The 16,136-nt window shown below is 37.6% G+C and overlaps 1 protein-coding gene across 15 annotated transcripts in view; it reads left to right on the top strand.

Annotated features, from left to right (window-relative positions):
* ptprt (protein tyrosine phosphatase receptor type T) overlaps positions 1-16,136 on the top strand; it is a 224,702-nt gene that overhangs the window by 131,325 nt on the left and 77,241 nt on the right. For all 15 annotated transcript variants that reach the window (XM_058054365.1, XM_058054362.1, XM_058054361.1 and 12 more), the window contains one exon: positions 9,067-9,202. In XM_058054365.1, coding sequence (XP_057910348.1) covers positions 9,067-9,202 — 136 coding nt within the window. The remainder of the gene's footprint in view (positions 1-9,066; positions 9,203-16,136) is intronic.

The raw sequence follows: 16,136 nt of genomic DNA, 5'->3' as shown, positions 1-16,136 counted from the left end.
AATAGGTGTATCCCGATTGCGGCATTGGAAGCTAGCCCCTATTAACTTGTTTTGTTGTGTTATAATGCACAGAAAGGAATATGTGTTCATGTCTCGCATAAGGATTGTTAAAGATGGGCAAAATTTTAAAAAATATGCAGTGCCCAGTGACGACGTGGAATTAATGTAGCTCATCTTAGCCGTAAATACACATTGTCATTAAAATATCTTATTCATACACAATTGGAATTGCATGGGTGACTGCATCTTCCTTGATCACATGCACAGGCATTACTTTTACAGTTTGTTAAAGACATAGTAGCCATGTGTACTTTCATTCATTATGTAGACCTCGTTGGAAAAAATTAGGCCACCCCTGAGGTAGCGTGATTGGATGAAGGTGTGTCCCAAGAAGCATAACTCGTATAAGAGTACTTATTACTCGCGTGACAAAACGTTCTCATAAACCTGCTCCTCACCTCGTCCTTTTTTTTTTTTTTTACAAGCTTTTATCAGATGATTTGTGCCGTGTGTTTTATCACAGTTGACAAGCTTATATTGGCACGTGAGCGTATACAGTTTATGTGAAGTGAGAATATACTGTGATATATGAGATGTGCATCCACTGAAAGAGCACATTTATATTGGATGATTCTTCCAATTATCCAGCAAGGCCTGAGGCTTTTCCATACCAGGTGCATTTCCAGTCATCCTAAATCAATTTCTGTCTGACATGACAGCAATTAATCTGATGCCAATACCCCCTAGTCTCATTTGTTGTAGTAATAAATGTATTCTAATAATAAATGAAGATATTATGATGACAGGCGTTTGTAGTAAATCCAGTCATGCATGTGATCTGAATCGTGTTTTCCGTGCACGTCTGCTTTAATCCGAAATACAATGATGCCTGCCGCTCATCGTCCCACGGGAAACGCAACTTGCGATGATATGAAAACGTACGAGTGGAATGAGATGCAAATATTACCTCTGTTGTTATTACTATTACAGTACTACAGTACTACTAGGTTCAAGAGGGGGCATTCCTGAAGGTGCTAGAAACTAATTTGGTGGTTTTGACACGTAAATAGGTGACCGGTTCCGTTCTAATTAGACCTTTGACCCCAGATACCTCCTCCAGTCTGTTGCTACTGAGAAAATCAATAGTGAGCTTGCTGCGGTTCATCAAGCTAGTCATGCTGACTTGTACTTGGAAATGACCCGTACCTAGTCAGGAGGGTGGCGGTCGGCCGTGACTTGAATGCAGATGCTTCATTAGAGAGAAGACGTTGCTGCTGCGTGTGTTGGTACCGTGAGGTGTCACTTTCAATCGTCTTTGCCATTAGCGGCGAGGTGCGCTGCCGCCGCTGCCGTCGCTGCTGCCCCTGATGCAACAAGGTGCTGGTAGTTAGCTGAACGCAAACGGGGGCGTGAGCGAGCGTGACTGAAATACAAGAAGAGTCAAAGACCCAATCAGAGCCGTCTAAACCACCACTGACTCGCGCTGGCTCACACGCACACGCTCACCCACACAGACACAGGACACACACACACAGAAATTGAACAACCCACTATGTTTGTGTTCTCTCACGACAGCACAAACATCTCACTGGGGCGGTTCTTCGGGGGTGTAAGAGGTGCCTGGCTTTATCTTTGACTGGGGTGTCTTGATTATTTCTGACAAAATAACCTGATGGTCAATTATTGCAAATCTTCTTCTCGATTAATTAATCTCAGTTTGTGATTATGGCAAGTGACTATTAGGAATTAATCACCTGTTTGCTTTGTTATTCCCCATCAATACGCAGGCCATGTGCACCAATCCATGATTAATCAAACACAGTAATCACATGGGTTTGTGTGATTAATCTATTTTTTTAATCTCAAATATGCCTGTCATTTATTTTTACTGGGACATCACATTAATTTCGTCATCATTTCTGATACTCCTAATGAAAAGGCTTTCTGACAAAATAACTGATGTGCAATTATTCCAAATCTTCTCTTTGATTAATTAATCTCAGTTTGTGATTATGACAAGTGACTATTCGGAATTAATCACCTGTTTGCTTTGTTATTCCCCATCAATACGCAGGCCATGTGCACCAATCCATGATTGATCAAACACAATAATCACATGGGTTTGTGTGATTAATCTCATTTTTAATCTCAAATATGCCTGTCATGTATTTTTGACTGGGGCATCACATTAATTTCTTCATCATTTCCGATACTCATAATGAAAAGGCTTTCTGACAAAATGACTGATGTGCAATTATTCCAAATCTTCTTCTTGATTAATTAATCTCAGTTTGTCATTATCGCAAGTTATTATTTGGAATTAATCACCTGTTTGCCTCATTATTCAATTAATTATCTCAGTTTGTGTGATCAATTATGTATGATTAATTACAATTAATCATGTTTGCACTGTTAATCCATCAACATGCCAGTGATGTGTGGGATTCCACAATTATTCATTCATTCATTCATCGCTTTTCCTCACAAGGGTCACAGGGGGTGCTGGGGCCTATCCCAGCTGTCTTTGGGCGAGAGGCGGGGTACACTCTGGACTGGTGGCCAGCCAATCACAGGGCACATATAGACAAACAACCATTCACACTCACATTCATACCTATGGACAATTTGCAGTCGCCAATTAACCTAGCATGTTTTTGGAATGTGGGAGGAAACCGGAGTACCCGGAGAAAACCCACGCATGCACGGGGAGAACATGCAAACTCCACACAGAGATGGCCGAGGGTGGAATTGAACCCTGGTCTCCTAGCTGTGAGGTCTGCGCGCTAACCACTAGATGACCGTGCAGACGGATTCCACAATTAATCACGAATAAATGCAATTAATCCTGGTAATCATGTAGGCTTGTGTGATTAATCTCAATTTTAACCACTCCCACTATTTGGTAATTGCATGAAACCTCAGTTTCTTCTGAGGTTTCAGTTTCCCGATGCCTTAATCATTGCTGTAATAAGGGGTTAACTGGTGCTGCTCAACAGAAAACACAGACTTTTCATACTTGATGTGATTTTTAGTTTAGTGTAGCTGACAGAGGGATAAGATACTCAACACAACAACACACGGCAAACATTCATCGTGTGTTAATGCACACACAAATAATACATCTTTAAAGTACGCACACATGCACACACGGTCACACGCAGCATAGTTCAGATCAGTAATCCAGTTAAACATACTCAGTCATGCTAACGCTAATCCGCAGAGGATGCATCCCCCCCCCCCCAAACATGAAACTTGCATAAGGTGCACGCTGCAGACAGACTTGCAGTCAGGAGTTGCATTCATTTTCTGCACATTATGCATACATGCATGCATGTGTAAGTACCAACGCTAAAAGTCAACATATGTTTGAATGAATATGTAATCATATAAGATAATTTATATTTACATGCACTTCTCTGCCTGGCTGGGAACAGCCAGCCTATGCAAGAACACACACACACACACACACAAAATAAAAATAAAGACGCACCTAATATCTCATTCGGGGCCTCTGTGAGAATCAATCTTCTGTGTTTGGATGAGATTAACTTTTTAATATCTGCGGTCTTACCCATAATTCCCCTGTGAACATTTCATCGTGGAATCTGAGCGGGATAAACAACAGGAACAAATAAAAAATGTAGACAAACGCATTATTATACCACACGTACACATCGCATAAGAATGCTGTTGTCATGGTTACTGTTGCAAACGCAATAAATTAAATGCTCCATGTTTATAAAGTCTGTTTTGGCCGTGGCAACATCTCATTTTCATTTGTTTTTTTTTACGTTAGGGCAAGAACCCTCGTTGTTTTTACTGCTATCTGGACACTTAGTGTTGCTAAGCTAGCTCAGTTCAATTAAATTATTGATTTGCTTCTTTTTATCTCCTTTTTAATGGTGAATTGCAACCACCCGACAGAGCATTTTTCGCAACGTAAAGTTAAATACACAAGTGTGTACTTATGCACTCAAAAGACTAAGTGTAAGTATGCAAGCATGCACTTATTAGGGTTAGGTGATCATTTTTATATACTGGTATACGGGTATAGATTCTTCCAATGGTAAGAAATTGGACTTAGACCGATATAAATGATAAATGTAAACAAGCCGCTGCTGACTTTTTTGATACATGAGATAAATGAAATATTGTCAGCTTCAGGAGAAGGAACATTCATGTGGGGACCCCTCAAAAAAACTAAACCGGGCGGCACGATGGTCTAGTGGTTAGCACCGTGAGGAAAAAGCGGTAGAAAATGAATGAATGAATGAAAAACACTAAACCGTCTTCTTCTGAAGTAAAAAGGTTGGCGATAAACACCGGTGAACCTCGGTGACTCGGGTTAGATCAGGGGGTCTCAAACACGCAGCCCGTGGGCCATATGTGGCCCGCAGGACACTAGTTTGAGGCCCCCGCCTTGATATGAAAGTTTAATGTTAGTGCGGCCCGCGCAAGTTTGATATGGATGCTGTATGGTATCATGTACCCAGAAAAAATTATTACATTTGATTAATGTTCATGTTAAAGGTTAAATAACTGTTAATAGTTATCCTCCCTATCCGTGTGGAAGTGGTAAGTTTTTGGCTATTTAAGTTTAAAGGTAATAACTTGAAGGCTACCGTTTAGGTCGCTAGCTCTCTAGTTTGCGAGTTAGCATGTGTCTCAAGACCCTGCAGTTGTGCAATATGTTGTAAATAAAAAGAGTATAAATGTGACTATAGTCGTGTTTTGTCATGTCTACAGGGCTCTAATAATGCTTTGTTCATTTTAATCTGAAAAAAATAATTTGTCTACCCACCAACTATATGTGGTTTCTTAAGTTTTTATTATTTGCCGTTGTATTATTATTAGTATATTTATTTATTACTGATTGATTGCTTTTCTTTATTCTTGATTTGTTTATTTTTAATCTTATTTTGTGTAGAAACATAAAAAGTAAGATTGAGAACAGTGGAATGTTTTATCAGAGCTTTTATTGTAGAAAATTGGAACCAAAGCGAAGTTTTTTAAATTTTTTCATTTTTAATAAATGCGTTTTTTTTGCAAAGCAATTGCATGGGTGACTACATCTTCCGTAATCACAACAGACATTACAGTTATTTAAAAAAAATTAGTAGCAGCGTGTGTAGTTTGTTACCAATAAATAAATGTGCTTTACAATTTGAGACAAAGGTATTGTTCATCAGTTAGTTCATCATTTAGCCGTGCTCGCTGCTAATCACCCCCCCTCCCCCAAGCCACAATAGCTCTAGCTCAGTCAGGCCGAGGGTGGGATGGGTGGAGGAGGCAGGGGGGTCTTTGGAATGGCCCAGAGTGCTGTTAAATGGAGCTGAACCCTTCAGCAGATGGCCTCCTCCACTGTGACATGTCGAACTGGTCAAGCCGGTCCACGGCGGGCCGGTTAAGTGTGGACAAATGGGGGTCGTGTGCTAATGTGCCAGGTGACGCTTAGCGGGGAATGATGGAACCGTGATGAACCTCTGAGGCTGATTAGGAGGTCAGGGACCAGACGAAGGTGCTTGAACTCACCTCGGTCTCCCTTGTAAGAACAACGTGCATGACGGGGGTGGTCTTTATGATATTGGAAAGGAGCAAAACAGGAAGTGAAGAACAAAGCATCAAAAGTCCACTTGTTGTTTATTTATTCTAAGGACTTAATTGTAAACATGTTCTTCTTGATTCCAATATTTGAAATATTTTATTTGGTATTATTGTCTTTCTTTGTCCTTTTATATTATTTTGACCCCCATCGTTTTCACTTAGGAGACCTCTGACCTTTCCCTGAAAACATTTTCTCTTTACTGCACACACACACACACACACATGCCCTCCCGATCTTTTAAGCTTGGATAACCACAGCTCATCTTTGACTCGCACCCCTGAGGCCCCCCCTGTGTTTACAATTCACTGCATGTTGCACGTGACCTTGAATGCACCGTGACCTTGACCGTGTGCATCGGTGCACCTGACAAAGTGTAGAGTTTTTGCTTGTGTGAACATTGGAGAATGCTCTCTGGATGAAGCTTGGTGTTTTTGAGCCCTTGACATTTTGAAAGAATCTTTCGCCGCTTTGGCAAGGATGGTCTTAAAGTGAGGATACCTTCTTTCTACAACCGTACAAATGTCAAACAGAACTTTTCGTCATCTTCCAAACAAAGCAGAGATAATAAGTATTTGATCCCCTGTAACAGTACTTATTTGTTATGGTAGTTTTACTCTTAACAAAGAGAGACGGAATCTAAGAAAAAATATATTCCATAAACATGATCAAAAAAACAAATACATGTAATTCAGTTCATATAAAAGTCACACAAACACTCTCTTACATGCAAAACTATCCACCATGGGCAAGACCAAAGAGCTGCCCTCAGAGACTTTAGATTTTAGACCTGGAATGGACTACAAGACCACCAAGAAGTTTGTATACCTGCACAAGACTGGAATTGACTACAAGACCATCAAAAAGATTGTAGACCTATCTGAGGCATCAAGAAGATTCGAGACCTACACAAGACTGGAATTGACTACAAGACCATCAAAAAGATTGTAGACCTATCTGAGGCATCAAGAAGATTCGAGACCTACACAAGACTGGAATGAACTGCAAGACCGTTGAAAAAATAGAAGACCTACACAAGACTTAAGAAACTACATGACAATCAAGAAGATCATTGATCTGCACAAGACATAGAATGGACTACAAGACCATCAAGATGATTGTAGAACTCCACAAGACTGGACCGGACTACAAGACCATCGAAAAGATTGTAGACCTACACAAGACTGGAATGAACTACAAGACCATTGAAAAAATAGAAGACGTACACAAGACTTTAACAAACTACATGACAATCAATAAGATCATTGATCTGCACAAGACATAGAATGGACTACAAGACCATCAAGATGATTGTAGACCTACCTGAGGCAAGAGTGAACTATAAGAACATCAAGAAGATTCGAGACCTACACAAGACTGGAATGAACTGCAAGACCATTGAAGAAATAGAAGACCTACACAAGACTTTAACAAACTACATGACAATCAAGAAGATCATTGATCTGCACAAGACACAGAATTGACTACAAGACCATCAAGATGATTGTAGAACTACACAAGACTGGACCGGACTACAAGACCATTGACAAGATTGTAGATCTACACAAGACTGGAGCTTGGTGAGAAAGAGAGCACTATTGGCGCAATCATTGATCAATGGAAGAAATCCAAAATAAAAGTAAAAACAAAAAATAAAACCCTCGCTCTGGAGCTCCATCCAAGGTTTCACTTTATGGGGTAAGGAGGAGAATGGTGAGAAAGATGAAGGAGCAGCCCGCAATGACAAGAGTGGAGCTGCTTGATGATGTCAAGGGAGTTGAGAGCAAGGAACTTGAATGGAACTCTACACAGAGAAATAGAGAATCAGAATCAGAATGGCCTTTATTGTCATTGTATCGTAACAACAAAATTTTAATATTTTATTTAATAAAATTTAATATTTAATATTTATTATATTGTTTTATAATAATAATTATTTGGGCAATTTACTGTTCACGCTGCACTTTACATTATGTTGTTCACATTTGGTGTCTATTTATTCTCCACATTATTATTATTGTTATTATTTATTATTACTTATCTTCTTTTGTGTCTGTTATATGGGAGCCAGGCAACGACATTTCGTTGGCAATTTCACTACTGTGTTTTTGTGCAATGACAATAAAGGAAGTCTATCTATCTATCTATCTTAATGCAACTCCACAGTGCATTGTGTAGAAAGTAAAAATAATAATAAGGAAAAGGATCAAAATTGCACGTTTCCAGTATTAATGCAGTATCCAGTAGTAATGCATAAGGCTAAAAACAACCAATTAGCTAAAAATGTCATCCAATACTTCTCTACAAGAGAGGAGAAATATGATCTCAGGGAAGAAGTACATTTGAAACACTTATATGCTAGGACTACGTTATGCTAGCCATAGCATTTCAGTATGTGGAATCAAACTATGGAATGGATTGAGTAAGGAAATCAAACAATGCACAACGATGAGCCAATTCAAGAAACAATACAAGCAGTTGATGTTTGCTAAATACAAGGATGAAGAGTCTTGAACCAGTCATGATGTGCTATATATATCACTATATTGACACTTACTATGGTACCCATTATGTCATTGGATGCTCATATCACCTTGTACTTCGGTACGTGACAAAAAATTAAAATTAAAATTAAAATTAAAATTATTTTATTAAAAAACTATTTTATTAAAATCAAAACTATTTTATTTTATTTTTATTTTAAATTTAAATGTAAATTGTAGACTATTTTATTTTATTTTTTATTTTATTTTAAATTAAATGTAAATTGTAGAACTATTTTGTTTTATTTTTTATTTTATTTAAAATCTTAATTTTAATTTTAAATAAAGTAAAGTAAAGTAAAGTAAAAACTTAAACTATATTAGGAAAGCAGGAAGTGAACAAATGTAACTACTGATTGTAAAAGTACCAGATGGAGGGGTAGGATTTAATAAGCTTTGCTTCTTCCTACTCCTTTTGGACATGTGGAACTGTGAACTGATTATGGGATGCACTCAATTGTAATCTGATGCATGTTCAAATGAAATAAAACCATTAGCATTAACATTACCATTTGATGGTAATATAAAATGCATGAGAATGAGAATATAAAACCAACAAAATGGAGGTTTGACAGAAACATTCTGCTTGGTCCTCTACCTCTTGATAGCATCCTCCTTACTATAGTTAGTGTTTGAAAGAAGTGATCATGCCATTCTTCCAAAGCAAACACACACAACGCTTCAACACACTCTTCCACAGCAAGCCTGCACTGTGTTCATCTTTTGTGATGTTGCCTCCTGCATGCTGACTTTCCAACATCTTCACCTTGGGATTGTTGCCTGGGTGTATGTGTGTGTTTGCTACGTGTGTAATGTGTTTGCATCACTTGGCTTATTATACACTATTACTTTCCCATGACTGCGTGTGTTTTTGTGTGTGTGTGTGTGTGTGTGTGCGCGTGTGTGTATTGTGATATATAGGCGCGTCCACACAGGACTCGGACGCCATCGAGACCGAGAAGCCCGTTGATGGCACGGTCAAGCTAGCCGGTGTGATCACCGGCATCCTCATGTTCATCATCATCCTCCTGGGCGTGGTTCTCACCTTCAAGCGCAGGTTGGTCATAAGAGTCAAAAGTTGTATTTGTGTGTTGGGGCATCTCTGACACTGGAACCTCTCATGTTTGATGTAGTCGTTTTTCCACACCTGTAAAATGTGTCAACATTGGCCAGGTATGTTAAAGAATGATTTAGTAGCTGAAATACTAATATTTGGAATAATATTAGCATCTTTGGTTACAATGTAAAAGATGACACTCCTTAATCCAGGGGTTTTGACATTTTTTCCAGTGAGGGACACATAGTGAAAAATGAAAGGATGCAACGTTTTTTGCAAAGCACCACATTACATATGCTAATACGTTATATATATTTCAAGAAAAAAACAGCCTATTATTACTGTCAACCATTTTTTCCCAATTATTTGAACTTTCCTCTTAAATAATAAATTTAAATATTCTTTTTGTAATGTCATCACTTCACTCCCATAATATTATAACATAACCCAATCTAACTTTCCAAGAAAATTTATTTTTTTAATTTTTAAAAGTTTATTCTTCTTAATTCCAATTTTTGTCTTCCAATATTTTGACTTTATTTTATGAATTTCTGCTGTTTTATTTTACATTTTCCAACCATTCCAATTACTTCTTGCAAATTGTATTTGTGTAATTATTTACCCTTTTATTATTTCCATAATATTTTGACTTTATTCTCCTCTTAGGTTTTTACTTTTGTTTCTCATTATACAGGGTCAGGCAAAATGATCTGACACATTTGTAGATTAAGTAAAAGAAGAAAAGAAAGTAAAGAAAAAAAGTGTTTTTATTTTTGAAAAGTATATATAATGCCATTCGGTTTCATTGTGTTTTCAAAATTAAATCAGTTCTGACGGTGCGAGGTCGGCCTGTTGATTTTGGTTTCAATGCAGATCCAGTAGCTCTGAAGTTGTCACCAGTCCAATTCATGGCAGCAACTGAAAAAAACAAACAAAAACAATGACATTATAAAGAAACAAAGCAAAATGGCATTATATGAAAAAAATGGCATTATATGTACTTTTCAAAAATAAAAACACTTTTTTGTTGTTTTACTTTATTTGCCTTTTATTTAACCTACAAATGTGTCAGATCATTTTGCCATCATATAGCCATCAATTTTCTATGCCACTTATTCTCATTAGGTTATATCTGTTAAAGAATTTGGTCTTTAACATTTTCAACTTTTTGTAAATTTTTGTAAAATTACAACTTTTTCATGTTAGGTTACAACTTTTTACTCACAATATTTTGACTATTTTTCGATTTTTCTATGCCACTTATCCTCATTAGGTTATATCTGTTAAAAAATATTTTGTCTTTAACATTTTCAACTTTTTGTAAATTCTTGTAAAATTACGACTTTTTCATGTTAGGTTACAACTTTTTACTCAGAATATTTTGACTTTTTCGAATTTTCTATGCCACTTATCCTCATTAGGTTATATCTGTTAAAAAAATATTTTGTCTTTAACATTTTCAACTTTTTGTAAATTCTTGTAAAATTATGACTTTTTCATGTTAGGTTACAACTTTTTACTCAGAATATTTTGACTTTTTCGATTTTTCTATGCCACTTATCCTCATTAGGTTATATCTGTTAAAAAAGTGTTTTGTCTTTAACATTTTCAACTTTTTGTAAATTCTTGTAAAATTACAACTTTTTCATGTTAGGTTACAACTTTTTACTCACAATATTTTGACAATTTTTCGATGAGGATATCTGTTAAAAAAGTATTTTGTCTTTAACATTTTCAACTTTTTCTAAATTCTTGTAAAATTATGACTTTTTCATGTTAGGTTACAACTTTTTACTCAGAATATTTTGACTATTTTTCGATTTTTCTATGCCACTTATCCTCATTAGGTTATATCTGTTAAAAAAGTGTTTTGTCTTTAACATTTTCAACTTTTTGTAAATTTTTGTAAAATTATGACTTTTTCATGTTAGGTTTCAACTTTTTACTCAGAATATTTTGACTATTTTTCGATGAGGATATGTTAAAAAAGTATTATGTCTTTAACATTTTCAACTTTTTGTAAATTCTTGTAAAATTACAACTTTTTCATGTTAGGTTACAACTTTTTACTCTGAATATTTTGACTTCAATCTTATGAAATTACTTCCATTTTTACTGTTATTTTGTTTTCTTTGGACATCCCTGCTTTAATATTCTTATGCTTTTTATACTGACTATGCGTTGCCTATTGGTCACTTTCTAACTGGTTGGTGTTATGCCACGTTCAAGCATGCTAGAGGTTCCAGTGTCGTTTGTAACTCACATTCACTCACTGGCCACTTCATTAGGTACACCGTCTAATGAGATCCAAAAATGATCATGTGCTCCATCAGGGAGCTTTTGATGTTTTGATCATTGTTTGTTATTGTGTAATGTTACAGTACATTTCAAAGTAAAAGACACCCAAAAATTTGAGAGTTGATTTGAAAGAAATCATCTTAAGTAGCCTCACCTTTCACCTTGAAGTCTTTCCTCAATGGGAATGAAAATGTTTTATTAATTTATCCATGTATGGTTTAACATGCGCACCTGCTTGCTGCCATCACCTGCTTCTCTTTTCTCTCTCTTCTTCTCTCCATCACACCGGTGTGCACGCCTCACTTCCACGTGTGCACACCTTTTGTATGCATTTATGTGTGTGTGTGTGTGAGACATCCAGCCACGTCTTCACCTCCTCACTGTTGCCAGTCAGAAAAAACAAGCATCGTTCAACTTAGCGCCATGTCTTAAGCGTCTTTAATTTAGGTACGTTAGTTAAGACAATGAAGCCTTCCAAACGTTTCGTGCCACGCGTGTCACTTTTGACAGAGGACGGCGAGTAAGTGCTTTGTTGCTGATTGCATTAGCATTTTTCTCAGATGCTTGCCACTCTTCAAAATCACCGTCAGGTTCCGTTGACGTATAGAATTTTCCACAGCGAGGAGCCACTCATGCTTGTGTGTATTCTAAGCAAAAAAAAAAAAAAAGTCATTTTTGCGGAACTGTGTGGGAGGCTGGAAAGGTGCTGATAACGTCTCAGCCTCAATGTGTGAATGGGGCCAAAAACAAGACGCACAAGCAATCAGGGAGCTCAAAGTCACACTGATTTCCTGGTAATAATAATTGTACGCGTACACTCCACAGCTCCATTTTTAAAACCAGTTGAAAAATGCTGCACTGTTGGATCTTATGCTAAGAGTCTACTGGGCCGGTGCCATTTGGTGCCAGTTCACGCCAAAGATTATGTGACGTTCGCTCAGCATATTGCCATGTTGCCGTTATATGGCACCACAGCTAGCCACTACGCGTCAATCACATCATCTTTCGTTTGAACCGGCCCAGTGGACTCCTAGCATCATTGGCGCAACTCGGCTCACGCCATTACATTCCAGTGGATTCCAATAGGCGGACATTTGGTTCCACTTGGTGGACACTTGCTTGAAGCAAGATTTGAAATTTTAGAAATTTTCTTGCCGCCAAATTAAATTTTTTGCCACCTTTACGGGCCACCATGTGCCAGTTGGAAGGCAGTTTGAGCCACTGCACACCACTAGGCACCTTATTGGTGACACTAGGTGCCACAGCAAATTGCATTGGCGCAAGAAAACAAGCATGAAAGTGAAATAGGCTCTTCATCATAAGGCCAAGCTTTAAAAGCCATTAAAATAGAAATAAAAAATTGCAGGCTGCATGGTGGTTGAGTGGGTAGTGCGCAGACCTCACAGCTAGGGGACTCCGGTTTCCTCCCACGTTCCAAAAACATGCTAGGTTAATTGGCGACTCCAAATTGTCCATAGGTATGAATGTGAGTGTGAATGGTTGTTTGTCTATATGTGCCCTGTGATTGGCTGGTTGGCGACCAGTCCAGGGTGTACCCCGCCTCTCGCCCAAAGTCAGCTGGGATAGGCTCCAGCACCCCTGTGACCCTTGTGAGCATAAAAGAAAATGAATGAATGAATGTAAAATACAAATATAAGACATTCAGAAAATGCATTCAAAGATGCTGTGGTGGTATGTAGTACTCTACATGATCACTAGGTGTCAGTAATGTTGGGTATGTCTTATATGTATTATTTTGTTTAAATACGTCAACCATTTTGGGTAGTATTTCAGGTAAGATGACTTTGTTTGTTTCTTTTGGCTTTTTCCTGACTTTGAGGTGTTACTTTAAGTCTCCAGGACTCTCATTTAGAAGGTTGTAAACAGGTTTTCCACCAAAAAAAATCCATTTATAAATCAGGAATCCTACTTTGTGGAAGTCTTATCACGGTCGGGTCTGGAAGCCATTAACTACCATGAAGGAGGGATTACTGTATCATGTACATTCCATGGTCCAGTTGATGATGAATACAACCGTAGTGCAGCGCGGCTCAAATGGGGCGGTGGTCACATCCCAATCCGAAGGTCCGATCTTCCGTACTCCCTTGAGCTTGTCGACTATATCCTTGTGCAAGATACTGAAGTCCCTTTTGTGTAGTATGAAGAATAAATCCAAAGAGTATAAAAGATTAACAGAAAGCCTGGCCGGGGTCAAGCGTTTATGCTAATCAGATGCTAACAAGGCTTACAGGTTATTGTGTCAGCTGGAGGGCAGTGGGAGGAGATAAGCAGAGAATGTGTGATGGGGAGCATCCCAACGGTGCAAAAGCTATGAGGAGCATCATATCATGGATGCCATAAGAGGAGGAACGTATTTATGTCGTTTTCCTGTACAGAATGTCGTCTAGACATAGGAACATTGGCCGTATCATCGAGTGCCATCCATATTTCATTCCACACATTTAAGTACTGTTTTCCCTCCCCAATCAAAAATGTCTCCCAAGCCTTTCAGAGCCTATAAATTATTCCCGGGTAAAAAAAAATAATAAAAATTGTGATGTGAGCACGCAGGATTGTCTGATTAATCTTGCAGAGCGTCGTTTACACGCATTTCTCCTGGAGTTTGTCTTCCAGGCAAGACCGAACATGTTGCTAATAAAGAAGCGTACAAGCCAGGAATGTTGGACACGAGTGAAGTCTTAATGGGAATGTGATGTTCCTGCAGCCGGGGCGGCCCTCAGGGCTTGAAGGACCGGCACCGGAGGGTCCGCTTCCATCCAAAAGAAGACCATCAATAAATAATGAAATGCTGCCTCTAACGTGCCTGATGGAAAACACGTTTTATTTAAACCTTTTACACGCCTGATGGCCTTCAACTCCGCACATCAAATATCCGACCTGCGGCCATCTTGCAAAAAAGTGCATTAGCTCCCTGCCACGCCCTCAGGAGAACACTCTGGTTCTACCAGTGGTGGGAAGTTCATTTGGTGTCTCGTCCCTCAGTGGGGGCTTACAATAGCACCAGTATCACGTCACAATCATACAAACCATCAATAATAGGAATAGTAATAATAATAATAGTAATAATATAATAATACAAATAAATAAAAAAATAATAAATAATAAAAATAAATAAAAATAATAAATAATACAAATATAATAATAGTAAAAATGTTTTACTATTTTACTTTTTTTACTATTATGATAATAATAATAATAAATAATAAAAATATAATAATAGTAAAAAAAATGTGTAACAGTGACTATAGGGGTGTTATTTAATGTCCAGAGGGCTCTAATATCGTCAATGACCACATTTAGAAGGTCGTAAACAGGTTTACTATGTCTTGTATGTCTGATTTTCTCTCATTATGTCTACTATATTGGGTGATGGGAGTGTATGGGTGACTATAGGGGTGTTATTTCATGTCTAGAGGGCTCTAATAACATTAGACAAAACGGTCAGAAACAGGTGTACTATGTCTTATATGTCTATTTTTATTTTATTATGGCCACTGTATCATGTAGTATGAGTGTAACAGTGACTATAGGGGTGTTATTTAATGTCCAGAGGGCTCTAATATCGTCAATGACCACATTTAGAAGGCCGTAAACAGGTTTACTATGTCTTGTATGTCTGATTTTCTCTCATTATGTCTACTATATTGGGTAAGAGGAGTGTAAGCGTGACTATAGGGGTGTTATTTCATGTCTAGAGGGCTCTAATAACATTAGACAAAACGTATTTAAAAGGTCAGAAACAGGTGTACTATGTCTTATATGTCTATTTTTATTTTATTATGGCCACTGTATCAGGTAGTAGGTGTGTCACAGTGACTATAGGGGTGTTATTAAATGTCCAGATGGCTCTAATATTGTCAATGACCATATTTATAAGGTCGTAAACAGATTTACTATGTCTTGTATGTCTGATTTTCTTTCATTATGTCTACTATATTGGGTAATAGGAGTGTAAGGGTGACTACAGGGGTGTTATTTCATGTCTAGAGGGCTCTAATAACATTAGACAAAACGTATTTAATAGGTCAGAAACAGGTGTACTATGTCTTATATGTCTATTTTTATTTTATTATGGCCACTGTATCATGTAGTAGGAGTGCAACAGTGACTATAGGGGTGTTATTGAATGTCCAGAGGGCTCTAATAATATTAAAAACATGTATTTAGAAGGTTTTCCATGGTCCAACTATGAAAATATCCCATTTAGGACTCCTACTTTGCGGAAATTCACTTGTCACAGTGGAGTCTGGAATAAATTTATTGCAATAAAGGAGGGATTATAGTGAAGTATAATATGTTAAGCATGTTTACATTGGATTGGCATTTTGGTTGAATTGAGACTATACAAGGTTGTGAAAAAGTGGCACTTGGGTTGGGACAAAATAGTGAAATTACACGTGTTATAATAATAATAATTATTATCTTTGTCACTGATTAGCATGTCTGTGTTGGATGAGTTTTAGCCTTTTAAGAAAATAAAAATGTTGGATTTTTCAGCATGAGGCTCACTGTGGTAAAAAATATGGACCCCCCAGCCTCAGGTCATTGCTTTGCACGTCTTCAATAATGAAGCAATGAAACTCTAAATTCAAATTTGTGCAAGAAGTCAAGTATG

This window comes from Doryrhamphus excisus, chromosome 18 (genome assembly GCF_030265055.1).
Source record: "Doryrhamphus excisus isolate RoL2022-K1 chromosome 18, RoL_Dexc_1.0, whole genome shotgun sequence".
Lineage (NCBI taxonomy): Eukaryota > Metazoa > Chordata > Actinopteri > Syngnathiformes > Syngnathidae > Doryrhamphus > Doryrhamphus excisus.
This window is presented reverse-complemented; position numbering and strand designations above follow the sequence as displayed.